General features: G+C 37.8%; 1 protein-coding gene across 1 annotated transcript in view; it reads right to left on the minus strand.

Annotated features, from left to right (window-relative positions):
• The window catches only part of PDSS2 (decaprenyl diphosphate synthase subunit 2), a 280,572-nt gene that overhangs the window by 161,942 nt on the left and 97,881 nt on the right, over nucleotides 1-20,749 (minus strand). The window contains 1 exon segment of the mRNA XM_043963274.1: nucleotides 9,947-10,081. Within this exon segment, the coding sequence (XP_043819209.1) occupies nucleotides 9,947-10,081 (135 nt within the window).

Genomic DNA, 20,749 nt, shown 5'->3' on the forward strand with positions numbered 1-20,749 from the left:
ATGCAGTCTAGGTCTCTCCCTGCCCCCAAACTACCACTTCCTTAGGGAGGCTGATCTATACTATGTTATTTATATACGATAACAAACTCTCAGCTCTGAGTAGATTGGTAAGTTTGCCCACCTACTTTTTGTTGTTAATTATACTTGTTTTGTAAGAGGCTGATCTTATTTTGTTTTCCCAACAGCTCTGGTAAAGCAGTGACTTCTGATGTACTGTACATTGAACATAAAGGACCTTCCCCTTTCCTGCTCAACATATAATTGCTGCATTTGTGCATGCTGTGTATGTTGAAAATAACAATAAAAAGTTAATGAAGAAAATAAGTGCTGGTTGTAATGAATTAGTAATATTGTTAGATTTGTATCTGGAGTTTACTTTTATTGCTGTGGGTGGAATATAATCAATAGGAATATGTAATCAAACTGTGCAGGCTTTTATCTCCTGAGACTTCTCAGTAAAGGAGATTAGGTGTCTCAGATTTATCTTGGAAAGGACAAGTTAAATAGAAAAATTCAGGGTAATCATTTAATAGTGTAACAAACATTCCTTGTGTTTAAGGTTTTCATAGGAGAAAAAGCTCCATATTGCATTCCTTTTTTTGTTTGTTTATTTGTTTTTGTTTTTTTGCTGGGCAATGAGGATTAAGTGACTTGCCCAAGGTCACACAGCAAGTAAAAGTCAAGTGTCTGAAGCCGCATTTGAACTCAGGTCCTCCTGAATCCAGGGCAGGTGCTTTATCCACTGTGCCACCTAGCTGCCCCCACATTCCAATAGGATAAGAACTTTCATCATTTCACAGGTAAGGGTAAAAATGGGACAGGCACTCCCTGGTAGGGAAAATTCCCTCTACTAATGACTGCTGGTGCCTTCTTTTTAACCTACAGACTCAGAATTTCTAACACATCAAAGAGTTAAGGGAATTGTCTAGGGTCATTAAGATAGTATATGTAAGAGAAGAGACTTTACCTTCCTTGGATTCTTCTTTGGATTCAAGGCAGCCTCTATCCATTATGCGGTGCTGCCTCATGTATAAAAAAGCATAACAATTTTGTTCACAAAATAATCAGAGCCAGACAATACTGGCTTAACTAAATGCTTTTAATATTATTCATTTATCCTTAATAGATAATTAAGCCCTAAGACAAAATGATTTTTTCATGTATTCTTTTATAAACATAGCTGCTAAAAAAAAGGACAAAAAACAACCCTAAATGACATGAACTGAATAGGTCAATCCCAAAGGTAAAAGACAAGCTGGGGGAGGGGGGTGGGGTGGTAAGAAGGGTTGTTTATTTGTTTAAATGAAGAACAGAATCCTAATGTGCACAGTGGAGGTGAGGATTGATTGTTAGAGCCTATTGTTACTATAATTAGAAGTCACCAGACACCAATTAACACCACATTAATAAGATAAATCACTGTAATATCTGCAGCTGAGACCAAGTCCAGTCTTTATGCTGTGATCATTTAGATTCACCAGTTTATGGAAAGAGAGAGAGTGATTGTCAGAGCTTTTTAATTTCTTTATCTTCTTCCTTGAACTAAGAATTCACATATATTGATTGTTTCCCACCTTGCTTTCCATTGTGCTTGGGGGAAGAAAATGAGAGGAATACTATAGTTATTCATTTGAGATTGGGTAAGACACTTTCTAGATACAACTCTGAATATTTAAGCTTTCATACTACAATTCTATTTTATATGTATATATATATATACATATACACACACATATATATATATATACACACACATAATATTTTAGAATAGTTATTTTGGTTAATAAAAGCAACTCAAGTTGGAAGATTGAAGCATTTTAGACCTACTGGTTCTATGGTATTATGTAAAAGGTAAATTTAGTATTTTTTCCCAAAGAACCCTAGTGATACTGAAAAGCTCCTTCTTTTCTTGCTTTATATACATAAGTGTCTACTAAGTGCAGTGCAGGCATTGATGCAAGCACTTGGAATCCAAAGAAAGGCAGAAGGCAGCCTCTGGTTTCAAGGCACTCACATTCTAATGGGAGAGCCAGTTTAAAAACAACTACGTATGAACAATATATAGAGAGTTTATAAGTGGGAGGCGCAGTGGATAAAGCACTGGCCCTGGATTCAGGAGGACCTGACTTCAAATCTGGCTTCGGACACTTGACGGGTACTAGCTGTGTGACCCGGGGCAAGTCACTTAACCCCCATTGCCTCGCCAAAAAAATAAAAATAAAAAAAAAAGTGAGGTCATATTAGAGTGAAGGCACTTGGGTTAAATGAGGACCAGGACAGTCTTCTTGCAGAAGGTAGAACTTCAGCTGAGACATGAAAGAAGCCAGGGAAACCGGGAAACAGAAGATCAGGGAGGGAGTTCCACACATGGGGGACGATCTGTGAAAAGCCCTGGTGTCTAGAGATGGTGTGCCTTGTAGGAAGAATAGTTAGGAGACCAGTGTCACTGGACTGAAAAATGCATGGAAAGGTTTAAGGTGTCAGAAACTTGGAAATGTAGGAAGGAGCCAAGTTGTGAAGGACTTTCAAAGACAAAAGGGATTTTATATTTGATCCTGTGTATTACAGGGAGTCACTGAAGATGACTAAATAGGAGGGCGACATGGTTAGATCCATACTTTGGTTAGATTAATTTTACAGCTTAGTGGAGAATGGACTGGAGTGGGGAAGAGACTTGAGGCCGGAGAACAACCAAACAGGTTATTGCAACAGTCCAGGTGTAAGGTGATGAGGGCCTGCACCAGGATGAGGCAAGTGTCCGATGCAGAAGGATGGGAATACTCTCTCCATAGTAGATAAAAAAATTTTAAAAAGCTTTGCTGAATTATACACAATTGGTAACAAAATGACAGCTTTAAAAAACAATATAGCTATACTCTCATTCTCCTTCTACTCCATTTCAAGGCATCTGGGGAGAGTAAATCACAAATAGTATTATTTTTCTATGACATTTTCTCCTATCAGTAGGGAGCCATGCCCTTTTAGCAACAGGGTATGGTTCCCAAGGCTACTTGTAGATAAAGTAATCTGCAAAGTATAGAGTAATCAGGATAATCTGAAACATGGATAACAAGCACCCAATCAAGAGTTGACTGAATGCCCTCAGTCTGCATTTTAAATAAATACAAAAGACTACCTGCCCACAACTTAATTTTGATTAACCTGCTCCTACTCCATCTAGGTAGCTATGCAGGTAATAGGATTCTTGTTAGAGAAAATAAAATCAGCACTCTTTACTATTTGCCAAGTGCACATTAGCCACCCTAGGCAAGTGGCTATTTATGAGGCTGATACAGCCATAACTGCCTTATTTCTGATTCATTTAATTCTTTTTCACGCTGGCATGTTCTACTTTTATTACTGCATTGCTCTTTGTGGCCAACAGGTAGAATATGAGGCAAGATGGACACAGAGAAGAGTAATAATGATCGCCCTACACTGTGGATCTTCATTAAATTCTGCTAGCGGAGCCCAGCCTTGGCAGGAGTGTCCAGTAAACCCACACTGAAAGCCATCATGTTCATTCTGCTCCACTCTTTTTTTTTAATCATAAAAATATTTTATTATTTTCTAGATACATGTAGAGATAGTTTAAAATTTGTTTTCCTAAGATTTCTAGTTTCAAAATTTTCTCCCTCCTTGCCCTCCGTCCCCCCTCTCCAAGACAGCAAGCAATCTGATATAGGTTATATATGTACAATCACATTAAACATTTCTGTATTAGTCATGCTATGAAAGGAGAATCAGAGGAAAAGTAAAAAAACTGCAAAAAAAGAAAAACAAAAAATGTAGAAATAGTATGGTTCAATCTGCATCTAGATTCCACAATTCTTTTTTTCTAGATTTGGAGAGCATTTTCCATCATGAGTCCTTTGGAACAATCTTGGACCACTGTATTGCTGAGAAGAGTCAAGTCTATCACAGTTGATCAACATACAATGTTGTTGATACTGTGTATCTCCTGGTTCTGCTCATTTCACTCATCATCAGTTCATGTAAATCCTTCCAGGTTTCTCTGAAATCCACCTGCTCATCATTTCTTACAGCACAATAATATTCCATTACATTCATATACCACAACTTGTTCAGCCATTCCCCATTTGATGGAAATCCCCATAATTTCCAATTCCTTGCCACCATAAAAAGAGCAGCTATGAATATTTTTGTACATGAAGGTCCTTTTCCTTTTTTTATGATCTCTTTAGGGAAAAGACCTAATAGTGGTATTGCTGGGTCAAAGAGTATGCATGGTCCCATAGCCTTTTGGGCATTCTGCTCCACTCTTGATGGTAATTGTGGGGCTCCTATGACATCAGTTCACTCTCTTCCCTATATGGGATACAGCAAAGGAACCTGAGAGTAACACAAACCCCAGGGGTGTCTGAAAACTACAGGGAAAACCACTAAGCCAAATAGAGAAAAAAGAATAAATGGGGGGGTGGGGTGGGGGAGAGAGAGAGAGAGAGAGAGAGAGAGAGAGAGAGAGAGAGAGAGAGAGAGAGGGAGAATGGTGGCTTAGGGGTCAAGGTAAGGAAATTCAACCAAGGGTCTAGGTTTAAACAAAGTTTTGTAAAATAGATTATCTGTGTGAAATTAAAAAGTTGGTTGCTTGTTTTTAAAAGAAAGACAGTATAGGATAGTGTATAGTCAGGAAGACTTGGGTCCCACCTTTGATGACTGTGTGACCCTGAGCAAATCACTTTACCTCTAGTGTCTCAAGCAATTGTCTACAACTAGAAGTTGCAAAGCAGATTTTGATCTGTATTGATAGAAAGGTTTTCCTCAATGGGAATGAACTATACCAATAAAATCAAAGATTCCACCCATCTCTTTAAAATTTTTTTTAAACTTTTGTTTTATTTACACATATTCCCCCTTTTATTTCCTTTGTATTACTTATGTATTTTTTATTTATTAGAATTGTTTTGCATATTTTGCCTTTATGTTACCTAAATTTCCCAATGTATAAACTACCCAGTGGGTGTAGAAAAATTTAGAGTGATTTGAACATAGAAGAAATATAATAAAATATACTTGTTGACTGATTGGTGGAGAGAGGACCCACACGGTTCAAACCAGGGATTCTTGAAATATTTATATAAAGCACTATGCTTTTGCAATTTTTTAAAGAGGTTGGGGATCCACTTATGGATGCCTTGTTTATGCCATCATTTTTATAATTTTACCTAATAAGTAATATAATTACAAAAATTGAGGACACAACCCCCAAAATGCTCTTGAATATCATTATTATTCATGTCTTCACCTGGAGATTACACTGCTTTATGCCAGACTTGGCCAGTATAAATGGAGATAATGTTCCGTTAATGAGTACTATCTGTTTAAGAATGGTATCTAATTCTGATTTAAGACCCAAGGAAACACTACCCCAAGAAAAAACAAGATATACGATACTGGGAAAGCACGCTGAAAACAGTAGAATGTGTGGAACCAACAGATGAGTACAGGGACAAATATCCAATGTCCACTGGTCCTAGAGAGAAAGTTTGTCCTTTCAGTTTAGTCAAAGAAAGAAGAGCTGGGAGCAGGTTACCAAGGGGCACTTGGAGAGAATTAGAATTCAATCTCTGAGGGAAATGCATGCTGGGAGAAGTGGGGTGGGGGAGGGAAAAGGAGACCTGAGGATATAGGCCATACTCAGTGTCAAGTATTCAATAAACTCTGTGCCTTCTTGCTCTACCCCTTTAACCATCAAGCTTTTGGAGGCAGAAGTAAGAAATGAAAGCTAAAAGACCCTAGCTTCATTATTAGCATGGGGTTCTTACCAATGGTGCTAATCAGCCACAATTATAATAACAACCAACAACTTTTACTTCTATAGCACTTTGGATTTTATAAAGTACTTTTCTCACAAGGAATCTGAGGCAGGTATTACAAATACTAATTGTTTTACAGATAAAGAAAGTTTCTTATGACTTTTCTTTGGCCATAATGCTAAGAAGTGTCAGAGCCAGGTCTTCTGACAGCATCCAAAGCTTTTTACATTATGCCAGGTAACCACTGTTTATAGTCTGCTTGGCTACTAAATTGACATAATTAGTACTGGATTTTAAAAACTCGATGGCATATTTTACCTTAGATTCTACCCCCAATCACTTGGTATAAGAACCATTTATCCAACACACCTAGAACTAACAGTTACCAAATAGCTAAAATGAATGAGTGGGCTACATAACTGTAAGTCATATTATTTCTTTAGGCCAGGTCAAAAGGGGTCACTTTGGTGCTCCCCTTAGGGTAATTCATCAGGCTCAATTATCTAAAGAGATAAAAAGACAAGTTCTAGGAGAGCAAAATGCCCAAAATGTTCATCCAAATAGCCTGGAGGTGAACCAAAGCCTTGATAATTGGTATTTTTTTCAAATGTTAAATAATTCAATTTGGCATTATAGACAAACAGAAGCCTAGAGCAAATCTAACATTTTAACGAATAAATTAGAAAGGACATTAGGGATAGAGAAGGGAACTATGGAATCATTACAAACCTACTGCAAGTCACCTTTTTATCACTATCACTTTTTTACATTAACAACTATGAAAAACATTCAAGTGCCACCAATGTTGGGAACAGTCTCAAGTTAGTATTATTTCCTCCAAATAATGTTATATGGCCTTGCTCTAGAACTAGAAAAAAGTGGTTCCTCAAATTTATCTAGAAAGTATTACTGAAATTAAGCTCTTTACACTTCATATTTTGCAAAGTGTTATACAATCATCCAGATTATAAATCCTAACAGAAGCACATAACATGCATTTTGTAAAAGATCAATAGGAGGGGCAGCTAGGTGGCGCAGTGGATAGAGCACCGGCCCTGGAGTCAGGAGTACCTGAGTTCAAATCCGGCCTCAGACACTTAACACTTACTAGCTGTGTGACCCTGGGCAAGTCACTTAACCCCAATTGCCTCACTAAAAAAAACAAACAAACAAAAAAACCAAAAAAAAAAAAGATCAATAGGATAGACATCGTTACTGTATATTAAGGATAGCTTTGATATTTTGATGGATCTGTGATCTCAAAAATGTGTGACTTGTTCAAGTACTCCCCAAAATCCTTTACTGGGAGTCCACCAAAATATGCTGTAGATCTTAATCCAGATCTCCTGATATTGCAAAATGCCATTAGAGCTTTGAAGGTTGTTGTCCATGGATTAATTTGTCCCATTGCATCATCACTATTGTCATCATAATATCTAATGTTCATATAGCAATTTAAGGTTGGTGAATTTATTAACTCATTTGATCATGATCAAACCACCTTTTCCATTCATAATTTCTTTTGACGATATAGATTGCACAATTCTTCATAACAGCCTGCCTTCACCCACTCTGTTCCTCTCTACTGCCCTTTTCATAACCTTCTACTTTTAGTCTTTGCAGACCATGAAATCCCATGAGCCAGACAGCATCAATGGAATAATATTGATGTTACAAAGACAGTGAGGTCCACTAGATGTTGCAGTTTTAAACACACTGTATTGAGTGAATCAAGCCCCAGAACACTGCAAAGCCTCCTAAAATGCAGATGTGCAATTATTCAAAACAATTCAGCTTAACTATCCAAACAGAAGAGGGCAGAAACAAGATGGCAGCATGGTAGGAAACAGTGTGGTGAGCTACCATCCAAATACCCTAGATGGGAAAATACAGAAAAAGTCACTAATCCTTTTTCCAGCCTAGTTTGTCACAGGGAGATGGAAAGGGAGGTCTATAGGCACTAGGGATGGGGTGGAACCAGGAGCAGCCATGCACTCAGCACTTCAGTGCACTGGAAGAGGCTGTACACCAGGTTAAGAGGAGATTCCAGACTCCTACTGAGACACTCCCAAACCTATACTGGGGTGCTGCAAATACCCACTAGCAGCTTTGATATCTACTACCCAGTTCTAGGTCACAGAGCCAGGGTGAATTGAAAAGGAAACTTGCGTAGGAAGTGGTGCTCCAAGGGAGGAGGGCCATGGGCAGCATATGGAGAAAGGAGAAAGTTCAGAGGAGGCAGCATCAGTGGTGTGGCTCAGACTCCAAGTTCAGAACAGGGTCTCACTGCCAGGATTTAGCCCAGCCTACAGAATAACCAGCATGGAAAAACTGGCCCAAAGGGGAGTCTAGAATTCTGCCTCTCTTAACCAACAGAGCTTTCTAGCTGGCTAATAGGGGTGAAATCTATAAGCAGTCTACCCTTGCACTGACCCAAACTTGGGTCAAGAACTTGCAGAGCTGGGGGAATGTGAGTATCAGGGGTGGGGATGTGGGGGTTTGGGGTGGAGGATCTGTAACAAACTTTGCCCTGAATCAGATCACTTTGAGAGCACTGAAAGCTTGACCCAGGCCTTCTCTCTTGGCAATGCCTGAAAAGAACAGCAGCCTCCTCTTCTTGAGTGTCTCAAAGCTCCTGTTCAATCCCGGGATTTTTTTTAGGTTGATCACCTACCTACTTCTTGTTCTTTACACAGGGCACCTACCATTCCATCTAAGGCCACTGCTACCATGGCCTTTCTTGTCTGGTGTGGTCATCAGTACGCCATCAATGCTTTTAGGAAATGGAGCCTCTTTCAAGTCTAGGCCTATCCAACTGACACATATGAAGTAGCCTTGAGGAAGGAAGGTAAAAATGCAGCGTTGCTCCTTCCCAGGTTAAAACAAACTACTAACTATCTCAGACACATGAATAAATATCGAAAGAGGTTGTGACATTTAAAATTTAATGTGTGGTCGCCTTATTCCTGTCCCAAGTGTTGGGAAATTAGCTAAGGTTTACTTATAAATTAGAAGCTTTAGCACTAGTTTTGGGCATTAAGCCTTTATTAAAGCATACCAGTATTACTAAAAGAGAACACCTGGGTCAGAAAGTTAAGAAAAGGCCTATCTAGCCCAGTGTTCCAGCCTCTCTTGGCTCTTCCTCCGTCCTCCACCACCAGCCTGTTCGAGAGACGAACTAAGAGAGGAAGCTTCCTCAGCATCAGAAGGAGAGGCGGTCCTTCCACATTGCTTCAAGCTAATTGGCTAGTATCACCCAAACCCACTGGTTCACTGGGCTTGAGGGTGATCCCCTGTTGAGGTCAGAGTTTACAGCCTCTGAGAACACACCCTCTTGAGAGCCAGGCAGGTGTGGTTTTAATTGAATTAACCTTAAGTGAGTTAATCAGTGAAGTCAGTCAATCCAGTCAATCCAATCAATCCAAATCAATACCCTCGAGCTGGGGCCTTTGGGCATTGGCAAAGCCAATTATTTTCTCACAACCCCCCCTGTGGTTCATGAAGAAACATAGTTTCCTTAAATCAAACAATAACATTACAGATACTTATGACTAAAAATGTAAAGGGAAAAGAGAATGTAAATGAAAAAAGAAAATGAAAAATGTAAATGAAAAGAGAAAAGAAAATGAATGACACATTGACAAAACCCAAAAGGGGACAGTCCCCTTTAAGGCAATCAATAACTGTATACCATTCACCTAGGGCTTTGAGCTACATTGATGAAGCCAGAAATTACCGTAACACTAGGTGTGACTTTATTTAGCTTCCCAAAGTTTACAGTAAGCCACTGGGTATCATTTGTCTTCCTCACTGGCCACATGAAGTTGTTTTAAGAGGAATAATTATAACAAAGTACTCAAGTCTCTTCTATCACCATAACCAAGGAGGAACTAGCTTTCACTCCCCAGGAAGACCTGGGTGGAGATGTTAAGTGGTACTAGGGGGTACTTTACACTTTTCCTTTCTATTTTTGTAGCCTTTTGACTTTGTTTTAATACTTCTTGTTGCCTTAAGGATTCATTGGCTCTTTTTGTCTTAGAGAATGAGAGAGCTTAAAGAAAAAGTTCATATACCCAATCAAAGACTATAATTGGTATGTCCCACCAATGTTTATTAACTTTAAAAAGGAAAAAAAAAAAAGGACTTTCTGAAAGTCAACTTTTTCTTACCTGGGATAAATTCCACTGACCATGTCATGCTTGAGAGAAAATGCTGCAGTGTTACTGGGTCCAGCAGCTTTGGAAATAAGTAATACCACCAGGCCACGCATCTGGAGGTTATTTCGACTGTCATGTACAAGCCCCCTAAAAACACAAAAAACACAAGATGAATAGGACTTTCCATTATTCATTTTAACAGGATTCAAAAAATCACAATAGAAAATATATATTGTGGAAGGTCTTTTGGATGTAGTAAGAGGGACGTGTGAGACCATGAGCAAGTCATTTATTCTCCCTGAGACACAGTTTCTTCATCTGTAAAATGGAGATTGTCCTACTATACTCACAGGATTAGGAGACACATTAGATATGGCAGATAAATTCTGGTTATGCAAACTTTAACTCATTATGTACAGGTTAGTTAGTATATAAGTACTTATAAAACTTGGGATTTCTAAAAATATCTAAGAATTGTGAGGGAGTGAATGGATTAAGAGGAGATAAAGGAAAAAGATTTATTGAATGCTTATTATGTTGCCAAGCACAATGTTAATAAATGTTTGAGATACAGATACATTCAAAAATACATCTCTGCCTTCAAAGAGCTTACATCCTTTTTTTTTTTTTTTTGGTGGGACAATGAGGGTTAAGTGGCTTCCCCAGGGTCACACAGCTAGTAAGTGTCAGGTGTCTGAGGCTGTATTTGAACTTAAGGTCCTCCTGAATCCAGGGTCGGTGCTTTATCCACTGAGCCACCTAGCTGCCCCGAAGAGCTTACATTCTAGCAGGGGAAGACAACACAAAAGAGAGACATTAAAATGGGGATTGGTGGGAAGAGAACAAGTGCAGGGATGCACTGTTTACATTAGGAAATTCAGAAACAGCTGGGAAGGGAGAGGCCCGGGGCCCCCTCCCCAAATGTTCCAGGAGGAACTCACCAATGTGAGACAGGGGAGGAGATGATAGAGGGATGTTCACAGTTCAGAAGGCAGAAGGACAAGGATATTCCAGGGTGAAGAGGCTCCAAGCACAAAGGGAAGTTCCAGGGTGAAACTGTAGCACAAATGTAATGCTGGGAATGTCAGAAGCAGAGCCAGGAGAGTAATGAAGGAGGAATAGAGTTTTAAGGAGAATTTTAAAGAAGCACTGGAAAAAAATAAACGCAATCCCTATTTGGAGATAGAATTGATCAATTTCAAGAAAAAAAAATGGGCAGGATTCTTTCTTATTCTCAATCCAGTATATCCACCTCACAGCAGAAAAGATATCCTATGATAGAAAATGGAAGAACAAAGCTACAAATGGAATTTTAGTGGCAGCAGCAGTATGAGAAATAAAAACAGAATTCTTGCTGCTTAGGTTGGAAATCTCTAAGAGCCAAGGGATCAGTTTAAATCTAAGCAAACACCTGGATTCACTCTCATAAGCAAAAGGAAACAAATTATCAGCAACATCTTGCTATTTTCCATTGGTTATTTATGCAAAATGTTATCATTCCAGACAGGTCTAGGTTTCAATCTGGAATATTAACTTCCTTTTGCTCTGCATGGTGAATTTCCAGTATTTCCAATGCAGTCATCAGGAATATTTTGAGGTTAGAGTGTTGCAAATCGTAGTTCTGTAAGAAATGAACAGTGCCATCTTTAAAAACTAAGGACAATATTTTATGTTATCTGAAATAACTTTTTAGTACTGAGGAATAGTGCCATGCTCACAGCAGGCACACAGATATTTTATATAATCTCATAGCATAAGGAAAAATTAAACAGAATGGTTAATATACAAATGATTCACATACATTTTTATACTGAAGTCATAAATGTAGTGAAATAAGCAATAAGAATGAAATAAATTGAAGTTAAGTACTTCTCAACCACTATGCCTGGAAAATGCTGAATATGAACAACTTCATAGGTATGTTGTAAGGAAGGGACCAATTTAAACTAAGGTAATCTCAGAATAAATGAGTTAGTACAATATAGAAATGCGTCAAATACAGAACTGTTGAGACCCAGACAAAAATGTCAAAGAGGTGTACTCTGCTTTGTTGGTATTAATATGATTGGATCTATAGCCCCTCTGGCAATATAGGATTTTTCTAAATAAAATTTGTGTCATCTTTTTTAACTAAGAAGGGATCCTTGGTCAGTTAGAAGGCCTAGCTATTTAAGCTGAGGTTCTTAAAAAGTTTCTAGGGAATAATTTGGGTCTGTACAGTGAATTACAACATTATTCATACCTCTTTGACACAATCCCATTAACAGGGCTTTATGCTAAGAATATTATTAAAAAGGAAAAAAAAGATGCATTTGTACAGAAATTGTCATAGTACTTTTATTCATAAAAGCAAAAAAACTAAAAAAAAAACTACAGCCATATATCCAACATTTGGGGAATGGCTGAACAAATTACAGTATACAAATAATAAATGTGCTAAAAGAAATATATGAGGACTACAAGAATATGGGAAGATCTATCTATCTATAAAAGTATGTAGAGTAAAGAAAGCAAAATGAGAACAAGCAGAATCAGAACAGCAGCAACTACAACTATATATATATATATATATATTTTTTTTTTAGTGAGGCAATTGGGGTTAAGTGACTTGCCCAGGGTCACACAGCTAGTAAGTGTTAAGTGTCTGAGGCTAGATTTGAACTCAGGTACTCCTGACTCCAGGGCCGGTGCTCTATCCACTGCGCCACCTAGCCGTCCCCAACTATTTTTTAAAATATAGAAAACAAATCAGAGAGAATACTGAAATAAAGCATTATTGTTATTTTGTGGAAAGTCAATATACACTTTAAGTATCTTGAAGTGCATGATTTTATGTATAAATAATTTAAAATCAAGGTTTGGGGTTAATTTTTTTTAAGTTCTTGGGGAGAAAAAGAACTAAAGCTTTAGTTTCACATCACATCCAATAAATTGGCGAAGATGAAAATAGTCAAGGCTGAAGAGGCCACAGGAAAACAGTGACACTAATCCTATGTTAGTAGGGCTGTGAACTGAATTTTGAAAAAGAATTTGAAATTATGCTAAAAGAGTGACTAAAATGACTCTGCCTTCTGAACCAGAGATCCCACTGATGAGGCTATCCCCTATTGAGGGCAAAGGCTGAAGGAAAGGGCCCATACACTGAAATATTCATAGTAGCACTTTTTGTGGTGGCAAAGAATTAGAAACATTGTGGATATGAGGGAAGACTAAGCAAATAGTGGTACATGGAAATAATAGAATACTATTCCATAAGGAACAATGAATATCAAGAAGGCAGAGAAGAATAAGAGCAAATGAATGGTTCTGGTCATGGTGACCCTCAGGAAAACCACTTTATAATCACACCATCCCTCCTTTAACTCCTGGATTCATACATAGAGACTAGTTGCCATAAACTATTTTCTAAATCAGTCACAATTGAGGTTTGCCTGTCCTCTCATCTCTCTTCTCATTTGATGGATTATCAATAAAATCAGGAAAGGAAGTTGTTTGCAATATGTGTTGCTTTTAGAAAAGGCTTCAGGAAACTATTGTAAAAAAGAAGATAAGTAGCTTTTCATGTAAAAAAGTAAATTCACTACTCTGGGGGCAGATTAACAGCTTGAATAAATTAAATAACGTTTCCCAAACAGTGTATCCTTAAATTCAGTTCATTAACACCCTTCTCAAAAGTAGTCATGATGAGATAAACTGATAACACCTACAGCTCAAAAATTAGCTCACTGCTTAAAAAGAAAAAGAAATTTTGCTCCAAACACCAAAAATATGCAGATTTTCAAGTATCTTGAAAACTGCTGGACAAAAGTTTTCCAAAGCTAAGTAGACATGAAGAAATAGCACCATATCATATTTAGGTATTTTAAAATTAAACTAGAGAACATAGTTATATCAAAACTTGGGCATAATCTGTGCTATTATGTGTTATAGTATCATACAAACAATGATATAAACTAGTAGCTTCTGTTCCTTATCACCAATGTTTCCTGAAATTATTTTCCTTTGATCTGATCTTAAGAAATTAAGACAAATGAGTCATTGAAACACTAGTCCAACTGAAAATGAACTATTAATGTTTTACATAATCGTATATGTATAACCCACAACTGATTGCTTGACACCTCAGGCAGGGGGGGAGGGAAGGAGGGATAAAAATTGGAACTCAACAAAAACCAAAAATGTTTATTACTTTAAAAAAAAAAGAAAATAATTAGATACCTGACATGTATGAGTTTTAAAGGAAATAGGTCATGTAGCTATATGAAAGTAACTTTCAAAGGCCCACAAAATATTTTTAAATGATCTTCGATTAGGGCTATTTATTTAACAACTTAAACCCGTGGGTGCACACGTGTAAACACACACACACACACACACACACACACACACACACACACACACACACACAGTCCCAAAAGTCTTGGTGCGATTTTAAGCTTTAAAAACTTTAGAAATGTAAATACTTACAAGCTTACACAAAACATCATTTGAAAATTTGTTTAAATTTCTTTTACATTAACTTAGTTTTGTGAGTTTTTAATAATTAAAAAAAAATTAAACCAGACAGAGTACCCCATCATTATACATACATTGTATGTGTAACAATTTCTGGATGACACTTTCTCAGACCTGTGGATTGGTAGAAGAGGATCTCTTGCTTAACCAGATTGGTCACCTGATCTATCTCCATTAGACTTTTTCTTGTACAATCACCTCAAAATTGTCATGGCTACATCAAAACCTAATTCTTTACATGATATTAAGGCTAGGATTACAAATGCAATCCTTTCAGTCACATAGCAGCAGCTGATGAAAGTTTTTACAAAGTTCAAAAATCAACAAGAGTGATCTGTTTGTACAAGATAGTGGTTGTATTGAATTGTCATAGGAAACATCAATATTGAGCATTTAAATAATTAACCTTTCAAATGGTTTTTTAAGTTTGCAACATTGTGTGTGTATGCATGCATATGTGCATGTAAACACATTTTAAATTGACTGTGACAGAATGTTTGTTCTGAATTTACCTGAGAAAACAACTGGTAAGCAAAACAAGTCTTCCATTTTATACATCAGCATTTTTAAAAGTTGTATCTATTTAATTTTTATAAATTGATTTTTGTGTCTATCTCCTTTTTCCTCCTCCCTGTAAAATCAATGCTCTCATACATTAAAGTCTAGATATACCTACAAAAAGCATGTGCTTCATAATTCTATCATTCCTCTGGAACTTCAGACACATGCTAGAAAAACGTAGTCCTGGCCCTGTTCTTCCAAATTCTGTAAATACAACCTTGTTCACAACCATTTCTATACCACTACATTTCTTCACTATTACTATCTGGTTTTTTGGCTTTATCCCAAAATTCTTATAATTACTCTACTTCATAACTCATCTACCCATTACCAAATCCTCGATCCTGCACATCTGATGTCTTTCCTTCCAAACACAGGATCATAGGCTTTGAAGCTGGAAAGAACCTTCAAGAGAATTCAGTTTACCTTCATTTTTTTTTTTTAGTGAGGCAGTTGGGGTTAAGTGACTTGCCCAGGGTCACACAGCTAGTAAGTGTCAGGTGTCTGAGGCTGGATTTGAACTCAGGAACTCCTGACTCCAGGTCCGGTGCTCTATCCACTGCGCCACCTAGCTGCCCCAGTTTTCCTTCATTTTTACAGATGATGACTGGTGAATTCCAAGTCCAGATACATCACTTTTTCCCACAGTACCTTGCTGCCTCCTCCTCTTCATCTGTTAAACCCCTACCTATCCTATAAATTCCAACTCAGATGTTACCTCCTCTTTCTTCCACTACCCAAAAGCCTTTCTCCTTTAGGCCTCATATAGTGAGTGAGTGCTTTGTTCTAAACTCTTTAGTGCAATTATCAAGTGATATAGCATATTAGAGATTTCTGTGACTCTTATTCTTCTATCAATCAACAATATTTATTACATACTGACTGTCATTGATAAAAAAAGAAACAGTCTCTGTCCTCCAGGAGCCTCTATTATATGAGGGAGAGAAGAACAGTATTTATGTAAATGTATGCAAAACAGATACATAAACATAAGATAATTTGGGGAGAATCTGGAAGGGCTTCATGCAGAAAGTGGTACTTGAGCTGAGATTTTAAGGAAGAGGTAGAGAACTAAGAAGTAGAGCTAAAGAGAAAAGGGACCAGCCAGTTCAAAGTCAAGAAGGAGGGGATGGCTAGGTGTCGCAGTGGATAAAGCCCTGGCCCTGGATTCAGGAGTACCTGAGTTCAAATCTAGCCTCAGACACTTGACACTTACTAGCTGTGTGACCCTGGGCAAGTCACTTAACCCCCATTGCCCTGCAAAACAAAACAAATCAAAGTCAAGAAGGCCAGAGAGGGAGTGTGAGAAACAGTAAGTTGACTAGGATGATGGACCATAGTGTATGGAGGGAAATACTGTGTAAGGAAACTGGATAGGAAGGGGACGCATTATGAAGAGCTTTAAATACTAAATTCTCTCATCAGAGTGAATCCCGGTATTTCTTTAGATTTAAACTTATCTCTTAGTTCTCAGACATTTTCAGGCTAGGCAGTGAAAGTCCTGCGGGGTTCTGTGGTCCTCATCAATCTTTAACCAAAAAATTAGAAAAACGAATTTAGTCTGTTCGGTCCTGTCCAACTCTCTATGACCCCATTTGGAGTGTTCTTGGCAGAGAACCTGGAGTGTTTTGCCATTTTCTTCTCCAGCTTATTTTACAGATGAGGACAACCTCACTCTCTCCTCCAGAGCCATCTGGGTCCAGTAGTAAGATACACATCAGGATGACTGGATATGGCCCTGAATGTTTTAAGGCAATTGAGGTTAAGTGACTTGCCCAGGGTCACACAGCTAGTAAGTGTCTGAGGTGAGATTTGAACTTAGGTCCTCTTGACTCTGTTTTATCTACTATACCACCTGGTGCTCTCCTTCTGTAATTAAGAATTCTCCCTCTGCCACAATGGTAACAGTACTCCATCATTTTCTTCTACCTCTTCTTATGACATGACCTTTTATATTAGGGTTTCATATCCATTGGAGCTTTATTGTGGCATATGGTGGAAGGTTATGATACATACTTATTTTTTGCCAAGCTATTTTGCAGTTTTCCTTATATTTCTGGTTATATAAGGAGTTCTTCTCTGACTAGTTTGTTCATGGGTTTATCAAACACAGTTGTAAAGATTTAGCATTGGGATGGATCTGAGAGGTCATCTAGTTAAGTTCTCCCAATCTACAGTAAGGAAACAGGCCCAGAGAGGTTAAGCAACTTGGCTAAGGTCACAAAGGTAATAAATGATGGAGCAAGGATTCATATTCAGGTTGTCAGTTTAATGTTCTTTTAATTAACCTGTGGAAACGCTTCATTTTATTACTTCCTTTTCCAATAACTATCTTGCTCCCTGCCCACTACTTTAACATTTAACCTCTCTGAGATTCTAATACATCTCACAAATTAAACTGATTGTGGTACAAGAGAGAACATACTTTGAAGTCACAAACCTGACTGCAAAAAGCCCTCCAGTTCCTTCAGAGAACATTCTTTATAATTAAAAGAAAAACACAACCAAGACCAATACAACATTTTTAAAACTATGTTGTTTTAATAAGAATATCTAATAATATATTTTAAATAGTTCTTATACAAATATTGCCCCAAAGGGATATTCTTATTAAAGTGACTGCTAAATGGGAAAAGACTTGTGAAAAAACTAATCAATTTACACTAGATTTAATTCAATAAAATTTAATATAGTCATGTGAGGCAAGCAATTTTAGTTTCTCCTATAGGCATGTACCTATAGACAGCCTTTAACTTGGAACTGGACATTTTGATAATAATCACTAAAATTAATATTAACATGAGAGATTTTTTTTCATTCATTGAATTGGACAAATAAGGTACTATCTCTTTAAGATTCTGTCCTTTCTTAGGCAGTAGTTTGTTGCTGAGTTAAGGAAGCATTGTTAGTTCATTTATTTAGGATACAAATCTTCTGAGAGTCCTAAGGGTAACAATTACTCTGACTCAGAGTTCTGATACAATTGTTGCTCAATTACGATGTGACAAGCTATATAGTATGCTGGAAATAGATGGGCACCAGAACTGTTTTATGAATATGGGGCAAATATAATTTGTCTGATTATAGATAAACATGATGAAAATTTTTTTACTAAACAATAAGCTAAGTTGGGGTCATTCAGAGAGGGTCTAGAGTAAAAACCTAGAAAGATAAGAGGAGAGATGAGAAATGAATGATTTCAGAACTACATTAGTTAAGTTCAAAGCTGGAGTGATGGATACAACATTGCTGTTAAGTAGTAAGTCTTGAGCAGAGGAACAGCTTGAAGTGGGGAATCAGAGGTCACCCAGGAGATTGGTTTGCTGAGATGTAGTGCTCAGTGAGGTGTTATTCAATCATAGCATGAATCAAGTCAGCTTAGTGTGGAAGCATCTGTTCATCACAGAAGCTAGTTTCATCAAGGAATTTTTATAGACAGTTACTGAGACAGAAAGACAACACCAACATTTACAGTTCTGGAATTGTAAGTCACCCTGAACACATAGGTTTTCCTCACTTGTGACTCTGGCAGGTTTTTCTGTAAGGGTGTGCTCAATTTCTCCAGACCCTTAGAGCCTTGGACGGAGGTGACCCAGGTTTATGTATGGATTATGATGTATTTATTATGCCCACATTTGCTGTAATATATGAAATGTCCTGTTGTTTTACTATTTCTTTTGCTTTATTGTTAAATAAATGGTTAGGTTTCATCAAAGGTATGAACCTTTGAGTGTGTGGGTTCGTGTAAACAGAATCACATCAATGGGAGCTCAGGAGTTAAAGTGGTTAGTAGGGCAGTGTATTATCCCATAATAGGGTTACTCTTTGGATACTGAGGGAGTATGAGTATAACTTCTTGGTGGTGGTCACTTTCAGGTAATCTAAACTTTCCAGTGTGTGGACAGCTTGGAGAGGGTGAGACAGCTCAGAGAATGAGTGCATGCCTGCATGTTCTCTGTGAGAGATGTGAAGTATTACGCTATGAGAAGGTAAATGACTTGCTCATGATCTGGGATGGGGCTTTGTGAGATGTCAAAAGACAGCTGTAGTCTTCCCCTTCCTGGCATCAGGGTATTGGCTACTGACTGGAGCAGTTGTGGTGAAAACAATGACAATCTTAGAGTGATTGAGGGGGCAGCTAGGTGGCGCAGTGGATAAAGCACAGGCCCTGGATTCAGGAGGACCTGAGTTCAAATCCGACCTCATACACTTGACACTTACTAGCTGTGTGACCCTGGGCAAGTCACTTAACCCTCATTGTCCCTCCCCCCCAAAAGATTAGAGTGATTGAGAAGGAAAGAGTTTGTCCACAGAGATAGAAAACAGCAAAGAGTCCACTTGGCACTGATTGGGCTGTACTCCATGGAGGTGAAATGTAAAATAGTTGAGTAGCACTGTTCAAATACTCCATCTGATTAAACACTAGCCTCTCAGCTGAATGTAATAATTTTATCGTTCTTTACTATTTAGTAGTCCTTTTTTGTGTGGAAATAAAACTTTCTTTTCCATGTCTAATTCATGTTTGTACTATAGGTAGCTTTTAAACTTCCTCCCTCTTCCTACCACCCCCTTAGAATTGAGCTCAAAATAGAATTCTTCCTTATTAATCTGAAGTGGAGGTGTAATGAAGCATTGGGATCCTATTGAAGAGACATTCAACTCCAGAGCAACAAACCCATGGCAAACCCCAAGGACAGGGAAGGGATTGGGATTAGCAAAGGTCACATACATGTATGTGTGTGTGTGTGTGTGTGTGTGTGTGAAGACCCCTCCATCATATCATCATAAACTAAAGGGGGTGGGGGTGGGAAAAGGAAACACCACATCCAACTAAAAACCCAGGTCTTTTGTGTTTGTTTGTTTTTTTGGGGGGGGGCAATGAGGGTTAAGTGATTCGCCCAGGGTCACACAGCTAGTAAGTGTCAAGTATCTGAGGCCGGATTTGAACTCAGGTCCTCCTGAATCAAGGGCTGGTGCTTTATCCAATGTGTCACCTAGCTGCGCCCAAAACCCAGGTCTTTTGACTCTAAGTCCAGTGCTCTTCTCTGGCATAAATGTACTACATTATTAGTTAACCTACCCAATAAACAAATATATGATTTTTATATCTATATCTACATCTGTATATATCTATACATATCTATCTATATATCGCTACATATACACATACATATATACACAGTATATATAAACAGTAAATCATTATATAATGTGAGGCAGGCAATAAAAAGTTTGAATTTTATAGAGTTTAATATGAAATTAACAATAGTACCAGAAGTCAATTTCCATAGAAAATTGCATTATTGCTGATATATGCTGAGCTCAAACCACCTTAGACTTGAAACAAATTTAAGGCCTGAGGTGACCAGCCTTTAGAATCTAGGAACTAGAGCAGGCATCTGACATGGCTCCCGGGCCATCTTCACATAGCACCTGAATGAAATCCCCAAGAGATAGTCTGACCAAGTTAACTGCTACAGAAAAGCCTTGCAGAAGTTGCAATTAGATTTGATGGATTTATGGCAGAAGACAAGTATCTATAAAAAAGAAAAAGAGAAAAAAAAGAAGCAGGGTGAGGATGGGAGGTGACAGAAGCACTAGGTAAAAATCACACAAGGAACTTATTTAAAAACCTAAATAGCATTAACCAATAGTGGTCAACAGAAAATACCCAAGTGAGGTCAAGAAAGACAATTAAAAATAAGGGATTATTCGATTGGTAGAGTTTATTGCAAACTA

This window comes from Dromiciops gliroides, chromosome 4 (assembly GCF_019393635.1).
Source record: "Dromiciops gliroides isolate mDroGli1 chromosome 4, mDroGli1.pri, whole genome shotgun sequence".
NCBI lineage: Eukaryota > Metazoa > Chordata > Mammalia > Microbiotheria > Microbiotheriidae > Dromiciops > Dromiciops gliroides.